Source organism: Rhinichthys klamathensis, unplaced genomic scaffold, assembly GCF_029890125.1.
Source record: "Rhinichthys klamathensis goyatoka isolate OS25496 unplaced genomic scaffold, OSU_Roscu_1.1 h1tg000042l_1, whole genome shotgun sequence".
NCBI lineage: Eukaryota > Metazoa > Chordata > Actinopteri > Cypriniformes > Leuciscidae > Rhinichthys > Rhinichthys klamathensis.
This window is the reverse complement of record NW_026606589.1, coordinates 2889618-2911983: the sequence shown is the minus strand read 5'-3', so window position 1 is coordinate 2911983 and position 22366 is coordinate 2889618. Positions and strand designations below refer to the sequence as shown.

The 22366-nt window shown below is 37.9% G+C and overlaps 1 protein-coding gene across 1 annotated transcript in view; it reads left to right on the top strand.

Moving 5' to 3' along the window:
• Window positions 1–22366, top strand: part of arhgef40 (Rho guanine nucleotide exchange factor (GEF) 40) — a 59296-nt gene that overhangs the window by 28939 nt on the left and 7991 nt on the right. The window contains exons 18-26 of the mRNA XM_056247076.1: window positions 639–1003; window positions 3245–3494; window positions 6450–6539; window positions 7330–7533; window positions 11736–11915; window positions 14545–14725; window positions 21019–21129; window positions 22065–22174; window positions 22255–22317. Of these exons, the coding sequence (XP_056103051.1) occupies window positions 639–1003; window positions 3245–3494; window positions 6450–6539; window positions 7330–7533; window positions 11736–11915; window positions 14545–14725; window positions 21019–21129; window positions 22065–22174; window positions 22255–22281 (1518 nt within the window). The 3' untranslated portion in view covers window positions 22282–22317. The remainder of the gene's footprint in view (window positions 1–638; window positions 1004–3244; window positions 3495–6449; window positions 6540–7329; window positions 7534–11735; window positions 11916–14544; window positions 14726–21018; window positions 21130–22064; window positions 22175–22254; window positions 22318–22366) is intronic.

Sequence of the window (22366 nt, the reverse complement as noted above, 5' to 3'; positions counted from 1 at the left end):
CAAAACAAACTGCATACCAACACCTTATTAGCAATAGCTTAACAATTCCCTCGGAAACGCCCACAGCACCCTAGCAACCATCTAGAAACTACTTAGCAATACCCTATAAACTGCATAGCAACTCCCTTGCAACCACATAACTAAACCTGGGAACCATCCAGAAAACCATAACAACCATATAGCACCACCCTAGCAACCACATAGAAACATTCTGGAACCATTTAGAACACAGTAAAAATCATATAGCAATACTCTTGCAAACACCTAGAACTCCCTAACAAATGCATAGCAATACCCAAACAACTGTACACCAATGATCTGGGATCCCCCAAAACACCATAAAACCATTTTGAACACCCAAAAAATCTCACAGCAACTCCCTAGGTACAACTTAGAAGAACACCCTAGAAACTGCTTAGCAAAACCCTTGCAACTGCATAGCAACCCCATATAACACGAAGACATCTAGTTAGGGCATGCAGATTTAAACCGTGTGTTATGTTGCAAGTCATAAAAAAGTTTGCCAGTTTTTACTTGCATTTTATTTTTGGCTAGTGCCAGGTTTGTTTGTGTGTTTTTTTTAGGTAAATGAGATTTTATGTTAAAACAAATAATTACATGCAATTGTCCTGCTGTAGCCCACAGATGCACCACTCCCTCCCAAACCCCCTCGCAAGCGCCATCCCAGTTTTGACCTTCAGGCTCTGCTGGCCCCGCGCCGTTCAGCCGCCGTGTCTAAACCTGCTGAGTCCACTTCGGGCCAGTCTTCTCCGCTATCCTGGCTGGGCCGTCGGGCTCTGACAGATCCCATCCTTACGGCGGGAGTGACAGCAGCAGTTCCAGGATGGAGGGATCCTACTGGAGGAGGAGGAGTGCTCATAAGAGGAGTGGAGGTCAGCAGTAAAGAAGTGGCGGATCATACTGGCTTCACGCGCCAACATGTGCTTCTCAGCCGCACTGAAAGAGAGACAGGGGTGGAGAGAGCAGGAGCAACCGCACAAAGGTGTGTTCGTGGCAGGTTTCTCTTCATAAATGTTTTCCCAAGCAACCACATAACAATGCCCTTGGATCTACACAGAGCAATCTAGCAGCTATTTAAAGCAACACTAAGATTTTTTACCTTAAAATAATGTTTCCAAAATCGTTTCAGTGGTTCATTAAGTCGTAACAGGGTTAAAGGCACTTCTGGATTCGCTTTGCGGTCCTATATCTGCTATAACCACGCTATGTAAGATTGCCAGATCGGGTCGCGTTTCTTTAGGTCTAATGAGACATAAGACAACTACAAATTTGACTTGCTTTACGTCAAGCGTTACAATAGTCATTATTTTGTTTTTCTTCGTTTCTGATGTCGCAATACATCATACTTTCATGAAATCATGCAACATACTCTACCTTGTCTGTGGACATCGTTCATTCCAAAGCCGGTGCTGGATAAACAACGAGCGTGCATGCGACAGTAGGCTGCGGTAGGCTAAATTATTTACGACAGCGGTAATGGACAATTCCGCTTCCAACCTGTAGGGCGACCGCAGAGGAAAAGTTACTTGGTGTTGCTTTAAAATTCCCAAGCAATCTCCCCTAGGAACCATCTAGCAATACCATGGGAACCTCCCAGAGCACCCTAGCAGCCACCAAGAACACCCTGCAAATTGCATAGTAATGCACTAGCAAATGCATGCCAGCACTCTAGTAACTCCCTAGCAACCACTAAGAACACACTAGATCCTGCCTAGCTTCACACTGGCAACTGTATAGCAATGCATTAGCAACCCCATATACAGTTGTGGTCAGAATTAATTCATTTAATTGTGTGCTCATATACCCATTTTTGTGTTGATTTTGATGTTTGTTTTGGACCGTTGTCCTGATGGAAGATCCAACCAAGGCCCATTATAAGATTTCTAGCAGAGGCAGTCAGGTTTTGATTTTTTATCTGTTGGTATTTGCTAGAATCCATAATACCATGTATCTGAACAAGATGTCCAGGACCTCCAGCAAAAACAACATATAAGATCCAGCAGTATATTTAACCGTAGGCATGGGGTACTTTTTAACACATCTGGTGGGTTTGCTGCCAAAAAGCCCTTTTTTTATTTTTTTTATCTGACCATAGAATCTGGTCCCTTTTGAAGTTCCAGTCATGTCTGACAACTGAATATGCTGGAGTTTATTTCTGGATTTATTTCTTAACATGTGGTTGTGTAGGGGTTGTTTGATCAATTTTCTTTAGGCTTTCTGACCCCCAAGACTCAAGTAATCTCTGCAATTCTCCATCTGTGATCCTTGGAGAGTCTTTGGCCACTCAATCTTTCCTCCTCACCGTGCATAAAGACAATATATAGACACACATCCTCTTCCTGGCAGATTCGTAACATCTTTAGTTGATTGGAACTTCTTAATTATTGCCCTGATGGGTAATTTTTTTGCCCCACATTTTTTGAATGAAAGATCAAAAGGATAAACAATGCAGATTTATTTTTTACAGCCATTTTTGATCATATTCACCAGGGGTGCCATTCATTCTCACCACAACTGTATGAGTTTCTCTTCAAAATTCACCTGACCAAACTACTTTGTCAGAATTTTCCTTAAGGAGCTAAATAACATCTTAATTCCAGGGCTGTCACTTTAATGCCTTCACTTTGTGTTATTATTTTGTGTTATTGCCCCTAAGGCCACACACCTCGCCAGACATCATGGTAATGTCCTAAATAATGTACCCTCCTATAGCGTTTGATTTTTCAGACTGATTGAAACACAGTTTAAACTAGTTATTTCTTCCTGAATTTTTGTGACTTTGTCATTTAGGGTCATGAATGTGCATGCAAAGTCTTGACACATAGATGTGTTTTGGAAAGGCTTTATACATTTTCGTTACATGGAGTCAAAATAACCCCCATTAAAACCAAAAAAAATTGTAACTCGTCAAACACTAAAATATGAAATACATTAGAACTTATGAAATTTAAGACTCAAAGTTTACTTGAAATTGTGACGTGTCTTCTGAATCATCCTTAGAAAAATTGCTGTTTCTTTATCTATTTGAGTTTCACAGAAAAAAAAAACAAAAAAAAAAAAACGGAAAGGATACTTTTGGTGTGAGAAACCCATTTTACCCTCACAAATAAGCCATTCCAAAATCAGTTTTCATAATAGATTTAATAGTTTAAACCATTTTTGTGGGTATAAGCTATTCTTTTAATGACATCTTTTCCTCACTTTTTATCTCTCTCTATCACAGCAAGCTCTATTTACAGTGGTGTCGGCTGGTCAGCACAGAGAGGCAGTATGTCGCTGTTCTTAAAGGTGTGGAGGAAAACTACTTGCCCCTTCTAGAGTCTTCAGATGTCCCATCTACACTGAGAGGAAAGACAGAGTCACTCTTCAGTAACTGGAAGAGCCTCTCTGCCTTCCATGCGCAGTTACTCCTCCCAGCCATGGAGGGCGCTCTCTCCCAGACACTACATCAGACCGATTGTTTTAGTAAATACGTGAGTAACATCTTATATTAGTGTGTACAGTGACTGTATCCAAAATCGCATACTTTCCTACTATATAGTAGGGGGAAAACAAAATGTGACAATGTACTAATTTAAATCACCCGGATGACGTACTACTTGTGGCAGGATTCTGAATTGTGCATACGATAGACACTTTACTATCCCATGAGGCCACGGGAGAGGATTTGTAATTGACAGAAAAACAACGCAACTTGATGCTGGTAGGTCACATGATAGTGACAACAGGGTGAATGTAGTATGTCCGCTTAACTGATTTGGGAAAAAACTTTCTATACGTTCCTATATAGTATGAATGTGTGGAGTATGATGTAGTATGTAATATACTACATCATACTCCACGCATTCATACTATATAGAACGTATAGAACGTTTTTTACCAAATCAGTTAAAGCTCCAGTCGGCAAGTCTGGCAGATTGAGTGGATTTAGGAAAATTTTGAATGTTTACAACTCTCATGCCCCTCCCCCACTATCAACGGATACCCTCCCACCCAGTTCATGCTCGTCAGTGCGTGTGCACCAGATTTTCAGTGAACGCCAGGGCTCTCAAGTGTCACGCATTGAGCGTGACAGTCACTCATTTCGGTCTTTTGTCACGCTCTCCCGCCACACATTGTATTTCTCACGCTGAAAAACTATTTGTAATATATTTAATATGCCGCAGCGCCCAAAACTCTGGCCGCGCCGCTCTCACTGTGGAACCGGCATGAATCAAGCGCGTTTCCTCTGGTGTTGTTCGTCGAGCTACACAATAGCCAATCAGAAAATAGCACTATTGTATCTGGGTAAGATTTAACGCAACAACCAATGACAAAAATGTATCCAACCCCCCGTCGGCTGGGTGTCACTCTTACCTGTCTTCAAAACTTGAGAGCCCTGGAACGCGCCCGTCTCATCAGCATCCATCAACACCATGGAGTATTTGGAGGTATGCTGTCCTGGCTAATGTACCGATAGATTGCAATTGCTAACGTCATTTATACTCTAAATGAGCTTACTTGATTTTCCGCCATCACTCTTCGTTACTGCGCGAACTTCCGCGAACTTCAGGCGTGTGCATGTGATTGTAACGTGCGCGAGGGGTGGCGTGTGCCCGATCTGTGATTGACAGTCAGATCTCACACCCCCCTGCGCTGATTGGACATGATGAACCGGGAGCTGTGGATTTTTGCAAAACAAATAACAAGCTCCAGGTGGAGTTAGAAGCTCGGGGTTTTTTCTAAAACCACTTTATTTATGTTGTTCTGTCAGATTATAGTGTCGATTTCACTGAATATGATAAAAAAAATGTTGCCGACGGCAGCTTTAAGCGCAAACCCCACCCACAGCTGATTCTAAAGATTTCATTGGTCATGTTAATCAGTGCAAACTGTGTACTAAATACTAAACCACTATCCCTAGCCTACACCCTCACCTTAATCTTAGTATAGCATTGGTAGCACATAACAAGTAATACAAAGACGACATGGAACAATGAACTGAGGAAACTAAGATCTTAAAGGCCCCCCTTGGAACGCGCAGCTTTTTATGATGCATTGACGTAATTTGAAGTTGATGTAAAATGAAGCTAAGGCAGGACATGTTAAATGGCTCTTCCCCCTTTTCAAATAGCCAATAGCGTTTAGTTTACCTCACAGACTGCAAGTCGTACTTGACAGCACCATGGATGCGAATCCGAGCGCTGATGATATGTTGGATTCAATAGTAGAGGTGTGATAAAATTCTTGCCATTTCATTCTTAACCAACGTACAGTTGGAAAACGGAATAAAACTTGAGAGCGTTTTTAGCAACCGGACACACATCTTCAACCCATATTGCTCCGTGACGTGTCAACGGTCGCTTTGGTCAGGTGGTATTTATAGCATTGGGGGCGGGACGCTTCAGATTCTAGAGAGCATTTGATTGGACAGAAGATGTGATGAGAAGCTGAAGTCCGCAGTGATGTCATAAAAATCCGTGATCCATTTTAGCCGAAGTGAGAGACTGTACGTTTTGAATGCTTATATCTCCAAAATGGGAATTTTGTCATTGTTTTGGAACACACCAGCTTATTCATAAAAACTAAAAGCTACAAAGCTACAAAACTTAAATTTTGATTTCAGAGGGCCTTTAAATACACAAGGAGTGTTAATGAACTGAACAGAAACAGGTGCACAATTAATTCAGAACTATGGAACGGAACACAGGCAGGCAAACAGGAAAACCAAAACACCATGACAATAAAACAGAACTAAACAGGACATTACAAATAGGCAATGGGGTCCAAACTTTTAAGTAAAAAACAACATAAAGGTAGTGTAAAAATAATACAATTAACTCCAGTGGTTTAATCCTAGTGTTCTGAGGCAAGATTCCTTCACACGTCACGTCTCATTTTTCATCTCATGCTCTTCACTGACACTTTTGTTTTATTAGTAAATAAATACACTATCTTTAGTTAACCATATTAGTCAAATTGGTTGTTATAAATAATGCCACAACTGAGGAACAATCATTATTTGTGCAATAATTGATATCATTTGCACATAAATGAATGCTAATGATGTATGATTATGAAATACTGGATTTTCATGTTTTAATATTATAACGGCTATATTAAGAAGGCTAAAAAAAATAAAAACAATCTATACATAAAAAGCATTTAAAAGGTAGCAAAAATAAATGAAGGAATGGGAAGTTCTTTGAAAAACTAAATAGCAAAGGGGGAAAGCGAGTTTTAATGTGGCCTCCATTATAACATGAAGTTTCATTTAAAAAAAAAGAAAAAAAAAAAGCCCCTGGGCGATATAAGTTGAAGAAACACCCCAATACAAGGTTAACTGTCCTTTGAGATAGTCACAAGAATGTTATGAATAATGAAATGTTGGTATGTATTCATATGAATACTTAGACTCTCATGCTGGACACTCTCTCTCTGCCCCACAGAAGGATCAGTTCTTTCTATATTCCCACTACATCCGTATGAGACCTGAGCCGGATGCTCTGCTCATCAGTCAGGCTGCTGACTTCTTCAGGGTGAGAAACCAACAACGATATAACATGCTTTAATTGATTAATATGCCAAGACATGCAGCAGAGGTTTAGCTATGTCCAAATGGCACGTCCCACCAATAGGTATATAAAATAGGGCCTGTGTTTTACAATTGCTTCTTTTTGTGCTATGCTTCCTACAAAAACATGATATTTGTGCCTCTACTGCTTAAAGTGCTTAAAGTAATGGGATGCCAGTTTATGCCCTGCACTTGTGAAACTGAAGTACACTTTATCATACGTTCTTATCTCTTTATCAAAAAGAGTACTTATGGGAAAACTATACTTTAAAAGAATATATACTTAAGTGTGAACTGAATGTAATGTTTTCAGGCACTTAAATGCATGTTAATTGCAATTAAATGAAACCTTTTTATAGTTCCAATTTATATTAAATGCAGTTAGCTGAACTTTAGAGTGCTTTTTGACCCACTTAAGTAGGACTTAAGCACATCTTTATATGTAATTTCATAATTAATTTTATTATCTTTTGAAATATTGTTAAAGCATACTGCCTAATGTACTGGATGACTAGTTGAACATCATAAGACTGACCTATCCATACTTGGATCAACATACTGTATAATAGTTCATGTTGCATTACTGTATTTGCCCACAGGGTGGCAAAAGTGTTTTTGATGTCTGTGCCATACAAATAAAACATTGTTAAATTAATCAGCCGGATCTCTCTCTCTCTCTCTCTCTCTCTCTCTCTCTCTCTCTCTCTCTCTCTCTCTCTCTCTCTCTCTCTCTCTCTCTCTCTCTCTCTCCCCAGTCAAAGCTGTCTTCCTCTCTTGTTCCTGCTCCTCCATTTCCTCAGTGTCTCTCCACTCCCATTCAGAGACTGGAGCAGTACTGCCAGACACTAGAGGAACTGGGCGGTCTTAATCCCACTTCAGACTCCGCCCTCTCCATCCTAAAACACGCCCAGCGGCATGGAGCAGATCTGCGAGCCAGTGATCTCATCACGGGGTGTCTAGTAAGAGAATAACACATTCATTCATGTCTGAGTCTACAGTATGTCTTTGTGAAGTCACAGTGGGCATTTCCACTGCAGTGCTGCCTCCTGGTGGTCAAAAGAGAGCAGCTTGATGCAGTTTAAAGCACAACAGATCACAACAACAACATAATATTATAACTTATACATGCTAACATACTAACATTTTAAAGTGCCCCGATTATGCTATTTTAAAGGTTCCTAATTTTGTTTTTGAGGTCTCCTACAACAGGTTTACATGCATCAAAGATCAAGAAACACTTAAATGTTCTCATAATATACATTGCACATCACCACATTTTTTAATGATTCTCAAACGACTCGTCGGATGAATCAGTCTCTCTAAACCCCCCCCTTTCCGAGAGCCTACTCTGCTCTGATTGGCCAGATGGCCAAGTCTGTTACGATTGGTTTGCCAAGTCCTCAGCGATTGTTCACACTGTAAAGACAGTAACGATGATGTCGATCTTCAACCCGAACCTCCATTATGAGATGTTTCAACTGTAATTCCTCACCATCAGCATCAGCATTAACAAGTGTATGTCCATCAACAAACTGATGTGTATATTTCTAGTTTATTGCGGTGCACATGCTGGAACTTTATTAACTATTAATAACGGTATATGTGTTAGCCGAACACTAACGTGCATGACTGATATAACATTAAAGTTTGCAAAGCAAATCTTGCTCCATCCTTTATCTTTACTCAAAGTAGTAAGAACGAAAGACAATCTGCATTAATAGACACAGTTTTAGGTAATAGTGGCACACAGCTGCTTAGCAGAACTATTTCAGTAAGACAGTAATAACGTGAGTTTGCCGGAAACTTATAAAATATAAAACACAAAACTACATATTTTGAACACCCGGTAGAAAATATATACATCAATAATTATTCATACTTACAGGTTGTGATTCTGAGGAGCAAGCTGTTCCAAATATACTGGGTACTGACCAATCTTTCAAGAGAAAGCATTTTGTGAATCCCTTGCTGAACATTACGAACTTACAAAATGACGTGTTTGAGGGCGGGTCAAGTTGTTCGCGGGCGGACAATGTACAACATAGGCGGGCATTATGCAAATGTTTTGTCTAGTGATGTAGAACCGTAGCGCAGTGGGACTCGACAGACGACATGTTTAGGTGGTTCAGAGTTGATTAATTCTTTTGGGAGACAATAACTTTATTTATCGTGCACTTTCGACTTTACAACTTTTGGCTCTTTTCCACTGCACGGTACGATTCAGTACGGCTCGGTACGGCTCGCTTAAATAGTACCACCTCTTTTGAGATTCCAAGCGTGCCGTACCGACACTTAAATGTGATGTGTAAACTAGGGCTGTCAACTTTAGTCGTTTAGTCGACTAATCGGTCGATGCCGTCTTGGTCGACTGACATTCTTATTGGTCGACCAGTTGCATTTTTTTTTTTTTTACCAATAGAAATAAATTTTCAATGATTTACTCCTTTATATTTATTCCTTTATAAGCAGTTATATATTACTGTATTCTAAATATAATTAGCCTATGGTTTATCCCCAACTTTAAATGCTTTGATTTAGGCTATTTTGTAACAGCGCCACAGTTTAGCGCACACACATAGAACACTCGGATCGCACCTGTGGCTGGCTGCGCTGCTGCTTCGTGCTGCTCAGTTAGGTAGGTAGTTTAGCTGTATTCATTCAGTTAGAACGCTACTTGTCTCGGTTTTTATACACTATATGTTTTTATCTCGATGCGGCGTGGACGCATTTGGAAAAAAAGAGCGCGTCGCACCGCGACCGCGTTGCTTCCATGTTCCATCATGAGCGCGCACACCGCGCGCCTACATTTGAAATCGAACTTGAGCGCGCAAAAGACGTGAGCAGTCCCTTGTTTAACGGCTTTATCATGCTGACTCAATAGATTGTGTTTTCTTGATATGTTTTTGTTTTTATTTGTACACTTGACGCGTTTGAAAATAGCCTAAATAATGTAACAAAACGAAAATAAACCTATATGCGGTCCTACACAGCCTATTATTATTAGGATTGTTTTTTAGGCTCTTTGGTTTTTTGTGTGTGTTTGTTTTAAAACTCCTAGATCGGCTGGACAAAAGTTAACCCATAGCTTTGAAAGTAAAGAAGAATATACAGCCTGTATAAACGAGAGCTTTTGTTAGGATTTTTCATTGTGTCAGATAGCAGTTATATTTTTTGTAGCGTGTGGTGTGGTCAGGTGCGCGATTGTGACTGTTACTAGACAGTGCTCCTCACTTTTTGGAGTTAAAAAAAAATCACTTAATTTTCAAAGAATTGTATTATTATTATAGTTTTATGTATTTTTGATGTTTTTTCGTTGTTGTTTTATAAATGCTCAATGACAATTGTTAAAAAATGTTCAATCAAAACATCGCGTTTTTTTTTTTTTTTTTTTAGTCGACTAATTGTTGTGCAGGACAAGACTTTGGTCGACTAAGGATTTTTTTGGTTGAGTACAGCCCTAGTGTAAACACTGCAGATCACTGATTGGTCAGAGAGAATTGTCACTACCAGCGTCATTGGATTTGCAACACGAGACACCAAACCCGCTAGATTTAATAGACAGCAACAGCCACTGCAATATCATTTGTTCGCAATTTTTTTTAAATGACTTCCTTGAAAAAAAAAATGTTTTGAATGACTGATTCGTGGTCAGTAGACGAGGTGCAGACGTTCCTCTCGTTGGTAGCCGAGAACATCCGAGAGCTGGATGGGGCGACGAGGAATGAAAAAGTTTTTCAACATCTATAACGATCAGTCTATAATCCCACATACTTTGAAGCGATACTAAACTGTAGTGGAAAAGCAAAACGAGCCAAGCCGTGCCGTGCTGTGCGAAGTCATACCATGCAGTGGAAAAGCGAAGCGAGCCGTGCCGTGCCCTACCGAGCCGTACCATGCAGTGGAAAAGCAGCAATAGTTAATGTTTACATTCACAAACAGCTATATTACACACTGCAATAAAGGTAATATTCGAAAAACCATAATAGGGGCACTTTAACATCAGACCTGCTGGTCTGAAATTATGAAATTAAGCTCATTACTTTTACAGTATCTTCATCACTTTTACAATCACCATAGCATTTTTGATTTGGACCTCACTGACTTTCATTGTATGGACAAAATCAATTCTTCAAAATGTCTTATTATTCAAAATATAGTGCTTTTCTCTCTCTCTCTCGCTCTCTCTCTCGCTCTCTCTCTCTCTCTCTCTCTCTCTCTCTCTCTCTCTCTCTCTCTCTCTCTCTCTCTCTCTCTCTCTCTCTCTCTCTCTCTCTCTCTCTCTCTCTCTCTCTCTCTCTCTCTCTCTCTCTCTCTCTCTCTCTCTGTGTATATATATATATATATGTATAAGCTTCAAGATATTAATAAAAACTGTAATAACACTGTTCCATGTAGCTCAAATTGCTGCCAACAACACCAAGATAACAGATTTTTGATTTCCAACACATATTCTGGCAAGGATTTATACCTTGGAAGCACTGAAAATGGCGTTGGATAAAAGAATAACATCTGTTAACATCTCAAAAATGTGGTTTCATGACCCTTTTCATGAACTGCCCCCGCCATTGACAGAAATTACCGTCATTTGTGAGACTATGCTTCCCCACCATTGACAGAAATTTCCGGCTCTCCATGTTTTCATTGTTATATAGTAGGGGGCGCTATTAGGTATCTTCTGAAAGAGTGCAGAATCTCCTGATCAAAATGAAGACTGACACTGAAGACTGAAGTAATGGCTGCTGAAAATTCAGCTTTGCGCTACAGGGATAAATTACATTTTAAAATATATTACAGCAGAAACCAGTTAATTTAAATTGGAATAATATTTCACAGTATTTCTGTTTTTACTTTCTTTTTTAATCAATGCAGCCTTGGTGAGATTAAGAGACTATTTTCAAAAACATTAAAAAACCTTAATGTTCCCAAACTTTTAGTGTATATATAACTTCAATATTGATGCATCCTCCATAGCATTCATATCATATCAAATCACACAACAACAAGAAGATGATGCTCTGCTGTGCTTATAAATCAAAATGAAGTCTAAGTTTTCTGTGATGTTTATGGTTAGGGGGTAGAATATACAGTTTGTACAGTATAAAAATCATTACATCTATGGAATCTCCCCATAAAACATGAAAACCCAACGCGTGTGTTTCAGATACCCGTGGCGGAGCGTGGAGAGCTGGTGCGTCAGGGTGAGCTGTGTGTGTGTGGTGGAGGCAGACGGAAAAAGACGGGAATCAGAAACGTCTTCCTCTATCAGAACTACGTCATCTTCACCAAACACAAAACACCCAACCCGGGATGCAGTGTGTACAGTTTCAAACACAGCATTAAGGTACACACACACAGGCTGTGGGGGGATACTAGTGTACTGCACAGTATACTGCCTGCAATTTTCTAAAAAATTGTGGCGATAAAAAGATTGTGGCGATATGAGGCGATAAATTTCACACGACCTCATTAAAAGTGAGTTGTTTATGTGACACTGACTCTGGTAAAAAAAAAAAAGTGCGCTTAATTGTAGTGAATGTGCATTTGTAGTTTACTTCAAATCTTCAAAGTATATTTAAAAATATGTACTTTTAAATAATATAAGATTAATTAAATAATAGGCCACTTAAGTGTACTTAAAGAGAGTACACTTTCATTACTATATTTCTTAACCCACTTTGTAAAATGCAATTTGTAATAATGTACTTTTACAGTAAAACTTTTAATTTGACATTTTAAATCATGTTTTTATAATATTTTATTTTGCTTTAAAGAAGTACACTTAATCTGATGTGTTGACTAACATACATGTAAAGTATTGATTATATTTTTAACTGTAGTGTGTTCTTTGATATTACATTTGAAATTATATTTTAAATATACTAAATTGCAACTTCATTATTCCAAATGTGTAATCACTAATATGTTAGAATACATGACATTCAAGTTTCAATACAAATTACATTAAAATACATTTCAGTTCAACATAAATGCTTGTCAGTGCATTCAGCAGTAAACAAACCATTTTTATAATTATGAAATTACACAGAAAGATGTACTTAAGTCCTACTTGTCAAAAGGCAAAAGAGTTCAGCTAATTGCATTTAACATGTCTCCGAAAACATTACATTAATTTAACACTTAAATGGTTAGTTCACCCAAAAATGAAAATTAGCCCATGATTTACTCACCCTGAAGCCATCCTAGGTGTATATGACATTCTTCTTTCAGACGAATACAATCAGAGTTATATTAAAACATGTCCTGGCTCTTCCAAGCTTTACAATGGGAGTGAATGGCTGGAGAAAATTTGAAGCCCAAAAAAGTGCATCCATCCATGATAAAAATACTCCACACGGATCCAGTGGGTTAAAACAAATAGGGCTGTGCAACAAACTGAAGCTCCTCTTTTATTATATAGAAATCCTCCGACATTTCTCTTCAAAATTTGCGACCGGTGTTTTGTTTTGCTCTTTCCTCTGAGCTTCCGCGTTCATCATTACGCTGTGCGTCGGGTCAGGGGTTAGTCTTCCACCGTAAATCGATGCATACGGCCTTCTGTCGGAAGCTAGTGATTATAGTTTATAAAGTTTTAAATGTGGGTATTTTCCTTACACAAACGCATGGCTTCACTTCAGAAGGCCTTTATTAAACCCCTGGAGCCATATGAATTATTTTATAATGGATGGATGGACTTTTTTGGTCTTCAAAATTTCCTCCAGCCATTTATTATAAAGCTTGGAGGAGACAGGATTTTTTTTATATAACTCCTAGTGATGGGTCGTCATGATTAAAGAACGACATTTTCTTTAATATGACTCGGGACTACCGAGTTGTCTCAGAGAGTGATTTGTTCATTTTGTCCGCAACATCCTATGGGTTCTGTACTGGAAACATAAATGATTAGTTCATCTCTTGAGTCTTCGGGTTCGGGTCCGAGTCGTTCGTTCTTCATGTCAGTTCCATAGAGGCTATGCTGTCAGTACCGGAAAAAGAAATGATTATTTAATCTCTCGAGTCTTCTGGTTCGGCTCCGAGTCTTTCGTTCTTCCTGTCAATCCCATAGAGGCTATGCTGTCAGTACCGGAAAGAGAAATGATTAGTTAATCTCTCGAGTCTTCTGGTTCGGGTCCGAGTCTTTCGTTCTTCCCGTCAGTCCCATAGGCTATGCTGTCAGTACCGGAAATAGAAATGATTAGTTCGCCTCTTGAGTCTTCGGGTCTGATTCTTTTGAGTCTTTCATTCTTTTGTCACGTGATGAACGAATGACTCGAACCAGAAGACTCATAAGATGAACTAACCAATTCTGTATCCGGTACTACAGACTGCATAGCTCAGTTTCTGAGGATGTCACAGAATGAACGAACGGCTTAGATCGAGAGGTGAGGTAAACTAACAGACTGCATAGCCTGAAGACCAAGATAAATTAATTAATCGTTTTTGTTTCTCATAATTTGGCCTTTTCCTTGCATTGCAATTTTTTCCTTATTCTAAATGCGATCTACATTTGATGTGTTTGGGGAATTTGGCTAACATGTAACATTTTAAAATGCATTCTGCTGAAATGAACGAGATGACTCGAAAAAAGATGCGTTCATTTTGATGAACGAGATTCAAAGATCCGAGTGAGTAAAATGATCCGAACTTCCCACTACTAATAACTCCGATTGTATTCGCCTGAAAGAAGAATGTCATATACACCTATGGATGGCTTCATGGTGAGTAAATCATGGGCTGATTTTAATTTTTGGGTGACCTATCCCTTTAAGTATATTATTTTAAAGTATATTATTTCTGTAATAAGTGGCATCTTTTTTAGTGTGTACAAATATTCCTAATGTTGGTAGTCTGATCAGTAAAACTCACTTCTTATATACTTCTTATACTTATGTTAATGACCTGATATTTCTTCAGGTCATTGCACATACACACACATTTGATCTTAGAACGTCACAGTAACTGTGTTTCCTCAGACGGGTGAGATGGGCCTCACTCAGAGCGTCGGGGAAGACGGACTGAGGTTTGAGGTGTGGGTGAGACAGGTGTCTCGCACCAGGGACTGTCTCACTCTCCAGGCTGCCAGCGTGCAGGAAAGAGGAACCTGGACCCACGATATCGCACAGCTGCTCTGGACTCATGCCATCCATAACACAGGTCAGGAACTAACCTTTGACCTCTCACCTTTACATCACCAGTCTCCTCTCATCTCTGATGTCTGTTACATATTACTCTGTTCCTTTTCCTGTTGATCATTTTATTTTGATGCAGTATTGAATAAAATATGGCTATATTTATAGTTGACATTTCGAAACATTCCCTTTGTGAAAAGGAGTACACTTTAGCATACATTTAAAAAGATATTTTTTATTACTTATTACAGAAATAATATACTGTATATAAAGTGTCAACTGAATGTAATGTTTTGAGACATGCAATTCAATGAAATGTTTTATATATAGTTATGTAGTTTAAATTTATATTAAATACAATTAGCTGAACTTTAGAGTGTTGTTTGACCCACTTAAGTAGGACTTAAGTACATCTTTATATTTCATTTCATAATTATGAAATTTAAATATGGTTAAATACTGTCAAATGTACTGACAAGCACTTATGGTAAACTAATACTTTAATGTAATTTGTATTGTAACTTGTATGGCAAGCATTTTAATATTTAATCATATCTTAATCATGCATTTGTAATGATGAAGTTGTAATTTTGTACATTTAAAATATAAACTTCAAATGTAATATTGAATAACACAGTACAGATAAAATTATAAACAATACTTGTCTGTAGTCTGTTAGTCAACACATCAAAAAAGTGAACTTCTTTCAAATACAATTTTTTTTATTCAATCATAATGATTTCAAATGTTCTAAATTAACTTTAGTTTGAAAAAATTAAAAAGTGTACTTTTTAAAAGTGCTGTTCATCATATAAAGTGATCGTGTCTCTTCAGAAAATTTGGACTAAACCACTCAATTCATATGGATTCGTTTTACGATCTCTTAATTAACTTTTTGAAGCGTCAAAGTGGTAGTTGCCTAGCTATCAATGGAAGGACAAATCTCTCAGATTTCATTAAAAATATCTTCCATTTGTGTTCGAAGATGTACGAAAGTCTTATGGGTTTGGAACAACATGAGGGTGAGTAAATGATGACAAAATTGTTTTATTTTTGGGTGAACTAACCCTTTAACTAACGTTAACAAAGCATAATTAGTTATTATACAGCTCTGTGGAATACTTGATTCTGATTGGTCAATCGCACCATCCTGTGGTATGTTATTCCCAGATAACAGCTGATTAAAAACTGATAACAAGTTAGTTATCAGTTTTGTTTTGCATTTGGTGAGCTAATAAAATATTAAAACTCAAATAAATATTTTGTGTACAGTTATTTAATTATGTCATCCGGTATGGCGGACTCGCTCTCTTGTTTCATACAAACGCTGCTGCTGCCATTTTGCAACGATTGTTTTGTAAACTGTAATGGATTATAAGATAACAAAAAGGTACGATTTTTAAAACGGTTTCATCTCAAATCAGTATCTGAGTTATATAGTTTGAACTTGCCAATTGCTAGCAACTGCTTTCTCCGTGGAAGCTTTGCGTTTAAAGACCTAATAATATATTTCAACTCAAGTCAATGTTCGGTGTCTAATTATTTACTTATGTGGCAAGTAGCCATTTAATAAGCGGGATAATGTACATCCAACCGTTTGTTATCGCAGAATAAACCCTTTCAGTGTGATGCAATGATCACCTGATCACCCTGTCAGGGTTTATTCTGCAATAACAACCAGCTGGATGTACATTATCGCTTACTTAATGCATTAACTAACGTTAACTTAATGGGACCTTATTGCAAAGCTATTGTTCTTTTTAGTTCTTTTGCACTGTAATCTGTTTGAAACATTTGTTTACTTTATAAATTTTTTGTCTATTGTTTTATTTTATTTAAATGTTCAGAGTTCTTTTTGTTAAACCTGTTAGGAGGGCAACACTGTTTTGAACTTGAATTAATTTAAACTTAATTTAATACCTTGATAATAGCTTCAGCAATCGGTCCAATGCCGGTTTCCGATAGAACGGGTGAAGGGCGCGTTACTGTCTTTCTGCGTGGCAAAGTAATTTAGTTCCAATTAAACTTTTTTTCTGACTCCATTTTATCACGACATCGAATTTAGGTTAGAATGCCAATTGGTTATTTGTCATTTATATAATAGTTTAGCAGCACATTTGATTATTTTTTTCAACTCTTTACTTATATTTTACCCGTTCATATTACAGGGTTTCCGCGGGGCATTAAAAAGCATTAAAAGTCCTTAAATGGATTTTGCGAAAATTAAGGCCTTAAAAGGCATTAAAAAGCATTAAATTTGATTCTTACAGGCATTACATTTTTTTATAGTTTTGAAGAGAATTTTATATAAATTTATTTGAATATAGCCTTCATAATTAATAATTTGTATTTGCTGTCGCAAAATATGTACGTTCGTGTGATAAATACGCGGAACCAGTTTGGTAATTGATTCCGGCCGGAGCAAAAGTGCCGTGATGCGGAGGTGACGCGGTCTGTTGTACAGCGGTCTGAACCTTGAAAAAATGGGAAAGTGCAAATTCCAGCCAAAGTGGTTGGAAAACAAAACTTTTAAGACATGGCTGCAGCCCGTCAGTGGTAAAAATGATGAAGGATTTTGCGGCGTTTGTAAAAAGCATTTAAAGTTGGGGACAATGGGAATCAGCGCCGTAAAATCCCATATGCAGTGTGACGGCCACAAATCGGCGTTTGATTCAAATAGTACATTGTGTTTAATTTGTCGTTTAATGAGATCTAATATATGTTGCTAGTAGCGAGAATAGACCCGACTGTTACACTCATGTACTTTAATGGTCCAGTAGCAGAACTTTTGCCAAGCATGTCAGAGGTTTTGGGTTCTAATCCGCAGTAAGAAGTATATATTTTTTTCCTCATCAAAACCGATTGTTTATTAGTGGTTATATCAAGCACTGACATGTTTGTGTGCATTATGTTTTGTGATTTCACCGTAACAAAAAGAGAGTCTCTCCGCAACGGATTGAAGCGCGCGTCCGAGAGAAGAAGTGTTGTGCACGAGCCACAACAGAACGCAGGCAAAGAACGTATATTGTTGTTCTATACTCTTTGACGCAGGGCTCTCAAGTGTCACGCATTCGGTCTTTTGTCACGCACTCCCGCCACACATTGTATTTCTCACGCTGAAAAACTATTTATAATATATTGAATATGCCGCAGCGCCCCAAATGTCTCTGGTCGCGCCGCTATCACTATGGAACCGACAGGAATCAAGCGCGTCTCCCCTGTAGTTCTTACTAGTCGAGCCTGCCACTTATCAGCCAATCAAAAAAAAGAAAGGGTCTACACATTAGCCAATTAGAAAATAGCACTATTGTATCTGGGTAAGATTCAAGATAAGTCATGATCTCCTGTTTTAATGTTACAAAAAATTCACAACTTGTTTGACACAAACAATGGCAACTTGATTACTGTTAGACAAACGTTTCCCAGATAATTAGCATCAGTTTTTTATGAGTGTCTGTAACTTAGACAACAGTTTTACAGCCTGTTCACTGACAACACCTGCTCATAACAAGTAGTCTAGGCCTAGTCATATTTTCGTTATCACACGATGACTGACATATTGTCACATTATAAACATCTCTCTCTCCAAATAGGCTTAATAATTTTATAAGCACTAAATAAATTAAAGTGTATTGCATAGTCGATGTTATAGGTCACTTTTAAAATCAAGTCATATTTTATAATTATATCCGGGCCATGGATGCATTAATCATTGCATCTGTCTTTCAAAGATGTCAGGTAAAAAGCAATTAAGCATCCTCTCATTCGCCCTGAGAGGAAAGCCCCCTAAAAAGGCCAGGTTAGAGGATGCCGGCCCAGAGAAGGTGGCGAAAAGGGCCCATTAGAGGAGGAGACGGTGCAGGTAGAAGAGGAAGAGAATAAATACTTTGTATTTGGTTGAATTGTCAGTGCCATGTGTCAAATCTTCTCTTTTGCAAGTCTGAGCAATTATTAATAACAACAACAAAAACACTAATAATAATATTTCTAATGAAACACCACCATTCATGCGACCCGTCCTATATGCCGCGAGATGTTTAAAAAATGGTGGGGACACAATCGACATGTCCTTCCCGCAAATTATACCTATGTGTTCCAGAAAAAAAATAATAATAATTGTGTGTATATATATATATATATATATACGTGGTTAGTCATGGGTCATATATGGCATTAAAACATTTTAAAATGGCATTAAAAAGGCATTCAATTTAATTTGAAGATACCTGTAGAAACCCTGTATTAGGAATCTATGTCGCTTTGAGGTCCTCACACATTCTGTTTAACGTGGGTCTCACAATCACAAACTCGTCAGTTTTTGGTCACTAAACAGAGGTAATTGCTATATACCTGAGATGGTCGCATTCACGCTTACACAATCAAAGATACTTTTGTATAGCCCCCGTGGTTTTTGTATACACTTGAATTTAAAATAACGTTTACTTCAGACAGAGGTATGGCCACTACTACAGATATAAGTCGACCAACATTACTTCTCTTATAATAGCTTTGGATTGGCCATGCCGTGGTTTCCCACATACACTTATCTAAAGTAACATTAAATTAAAACAGAGGTAAGACACACCCACATTTAGGTTGGTCAAGCAGCATTTTGCTGTCATAAACGGAAATTCACTTCTTGTCTTTACAAACCAAGTACACTTGAATTAGTGCCAAATATTAGTCGTCACTAATCTGACGCAGAATTTGCGGTAACATGCGAATCCGTTTAATCTACTTGGGAAAACAATTTCAGAGTAAGTCAGAATAAAATCCAATGTTTACAATTTTATTATGTCAGGTAAATGTATCATGCCAATTTCATAATCAGTTCAAAGATAGTAAATACAAAACATCAAATGCTCTGGAATAAAGAGAAAAGATGTGAACCTGACATTAGAAAATACATGATGCTGTGCGTCTTGCCCACACTCCGCATCACTGGCTAATTTGAGCTACAAATCGCCCTAAGCCTCTCGCTGCATTTCTTTAAGTACTCAGATCGAGACTTTTTTCACATGGAAACATTTGCTAACAACGGGAATTTGCATTCAGAGTTTACACCTTTTGGGAGCAGGATGCCATTTGCCTGGAAGACACACCCTCCTCTGTGTGCAAGTTATCTCTAAACTCTTAAAAACGTTATTACCTTTTGGTTTACTTCTTTGGGAATGAGACCTTTGTACCAGTCACACTGAGACATTTCAAATGATACCAAACATGTATAATACTGTATGATAATTATTCACATTAATCCATATAGGTTTTTGGTTGAATATCTGGTGATCTCAGCGTGAGAGAGAGAGACAACATGGGGGTGGTGATTGACTCGGGGATGCTAGTTTCTCAAGAGAGAGTCAAATGTTCATTTCGAGAAATGTCCTTTGTCTTCTCGGGGAGTGGTCGTTCCTCAACCAGACTGCCCGGCATTTTCTAATTTCTCAATTCTTACAGTTTACATGCCTACCCAGAGATGACGATTGAGACTAAATTAAATCGCCACACTAGCCTGGTGTTTGTTAAAAAATATTTTTTATAAAAGTTATTCTGCCAAAAAATTTCCTCTGCGGTGGTGAGAGAAAAACACTGACATTTGCGATTCAGACTGGACCATTACTTCCTGTGAATTCTAAAATTAACAAGCGTCACTATGTAAAATGTCAGAATAGGTCTTATGATGCTTGCAGGTGATGTCTTAGTAGGCAGCGTACTAGGATTTTGAACAGTTTTTGATATATATATATTTTTTCACAACTTAAGCTTTGGATTTTACTGTCAAAAATCCATTAGTTAAATACCACAAAGTTCTGCTCTATTAACTAAGTGCCCATTCTCCCTAATTAATGAGCTCTTAAATATGAATACTTTGCAGTTATTGACCTAGTTATTTATGTATAATTAAGACAACATTAAAAGACAGTTTAATTAGATGTCTTCTGTCCGTGTATGTTTTTTTTTTGTTTTTTCTGCAGGATCTTGTCTAGGGGCAGTTTTTGGAAAAGACCAATTTGTGATTAATGATTAATTAATTATGGGAATTGGAGCCGTGTCAGTCATTAAGGCATTGATTTGCATTTGCACTTTTGTCTTTTCTTTATGCAAATGAGACTTAAATTATACTTTACTCCACATTGTATTCTGTTTTGTTCATTAACCATCATGTTTAATGATGTTTTGTATACTTTGGACTCTTAAAAAATGTACTTGTATACTGAAGTCACACAGACATAATTTATTGTAAAGAATGCCACATCTATTATAATGCTCATATTTGACAAAAAGGTGTGTGTGTGTGTGTGTGTGTGTGTGTGTGTGTAGAGTTGTGTCTGAAGGAGTCTCTGTGTATGGGAGTTTCCAGTAAGCTGCTACTGGATGTGACAGGAGCTCAAGTTTCAGAACTGGACTCCAGCTTCAGCCTGAATGACAGAGGTACAAACACACACATCTTAAACGCATAGACTTGTATACAGCTAGTCATACATACTATAACGTAACCCTAAAAGAAACCTTTCTGTATTTTTACAAAAGTATATAAAAATATATATATACTTTTTTTATACCTTTTTTGACAATTGAAGACTTCCCCAAAATAAGGTTTTGTCAGGATCAGCTACAAATTTGTCCCCAAAATATGGTTAGGTAGGCCCAAACACACGCACACATTTATCGGCTGCAACCAAAATCACATACTTCCCTACAATATAGTAGGCGAAAAACAGTACCGGTATGTGACAAAATAAGTATGTCTCTGAATTCACAGTACTCATAAAAGATTTGGCAAAAAGTACCCAGATGAAATGTGCATACTGAAGTGTGCATACGTTGGACAATTTACAATCCCATGAGGCCACGGGAGAGGATTTGTGAATGACAGTGTAGCGACCTAACTCATGCTGGTAGGTCACATGATAATGACAACATGGTGAATGTACATACCAACTTGGCGAACATTCATACTACACACATTCATACTATATAGAACATGCTTTTTAGCGTTCATGAAGTAATAACTTATTCAAAATAAGTACCTACTCAAAAGAGTGTGCGATTTTGGAAGCGGCCATCCTCATGTTGCTTCATTGCTTGCAATACTCCTTGTTTTCCAACAGATGTCACTTTATCTCACATCACATTAAAACAGTATTTTTAAAACTATCCTTAAAACGTGGCTTAAGACAAATCAATTATGTGATCACTGATCTAGACTTTTTATATGGATTACATATGTGATGTAGGTTGTTTTAGTACCCCTTATAAATGGTTCTAAAAAGGCTCTAATTTTTTGTGAACACAATAATGAACTCATAGCCACACTAGACTATTTTTGAACAAGTTTTTATTCTTTTTCTCATTCTCTCTGTCAGTTCAGAGCAGTTGTTCAGATTCGTCTTCTGTGGGCAGCATGAAAGGGGGCGACTCACCCGCCTCTGCAAGAGATTCAAAGAGAAACAGCGAGCAAACAGGACACACTCAGGTGAGTCACACACATTCACATACACACACGAGCAGTGAGTAAAGATGATGATGATGATGATATGTAATTGTGTTTTATAGAGCACTTCACCCTCCACCTCTGTGTGAATCATATCAACTCACAATGCAAGTCTTAAAACTCATGTAAGTATTTTAAATGTGTTATTTTGTGTTTTTTTCTTCTACTAAATAT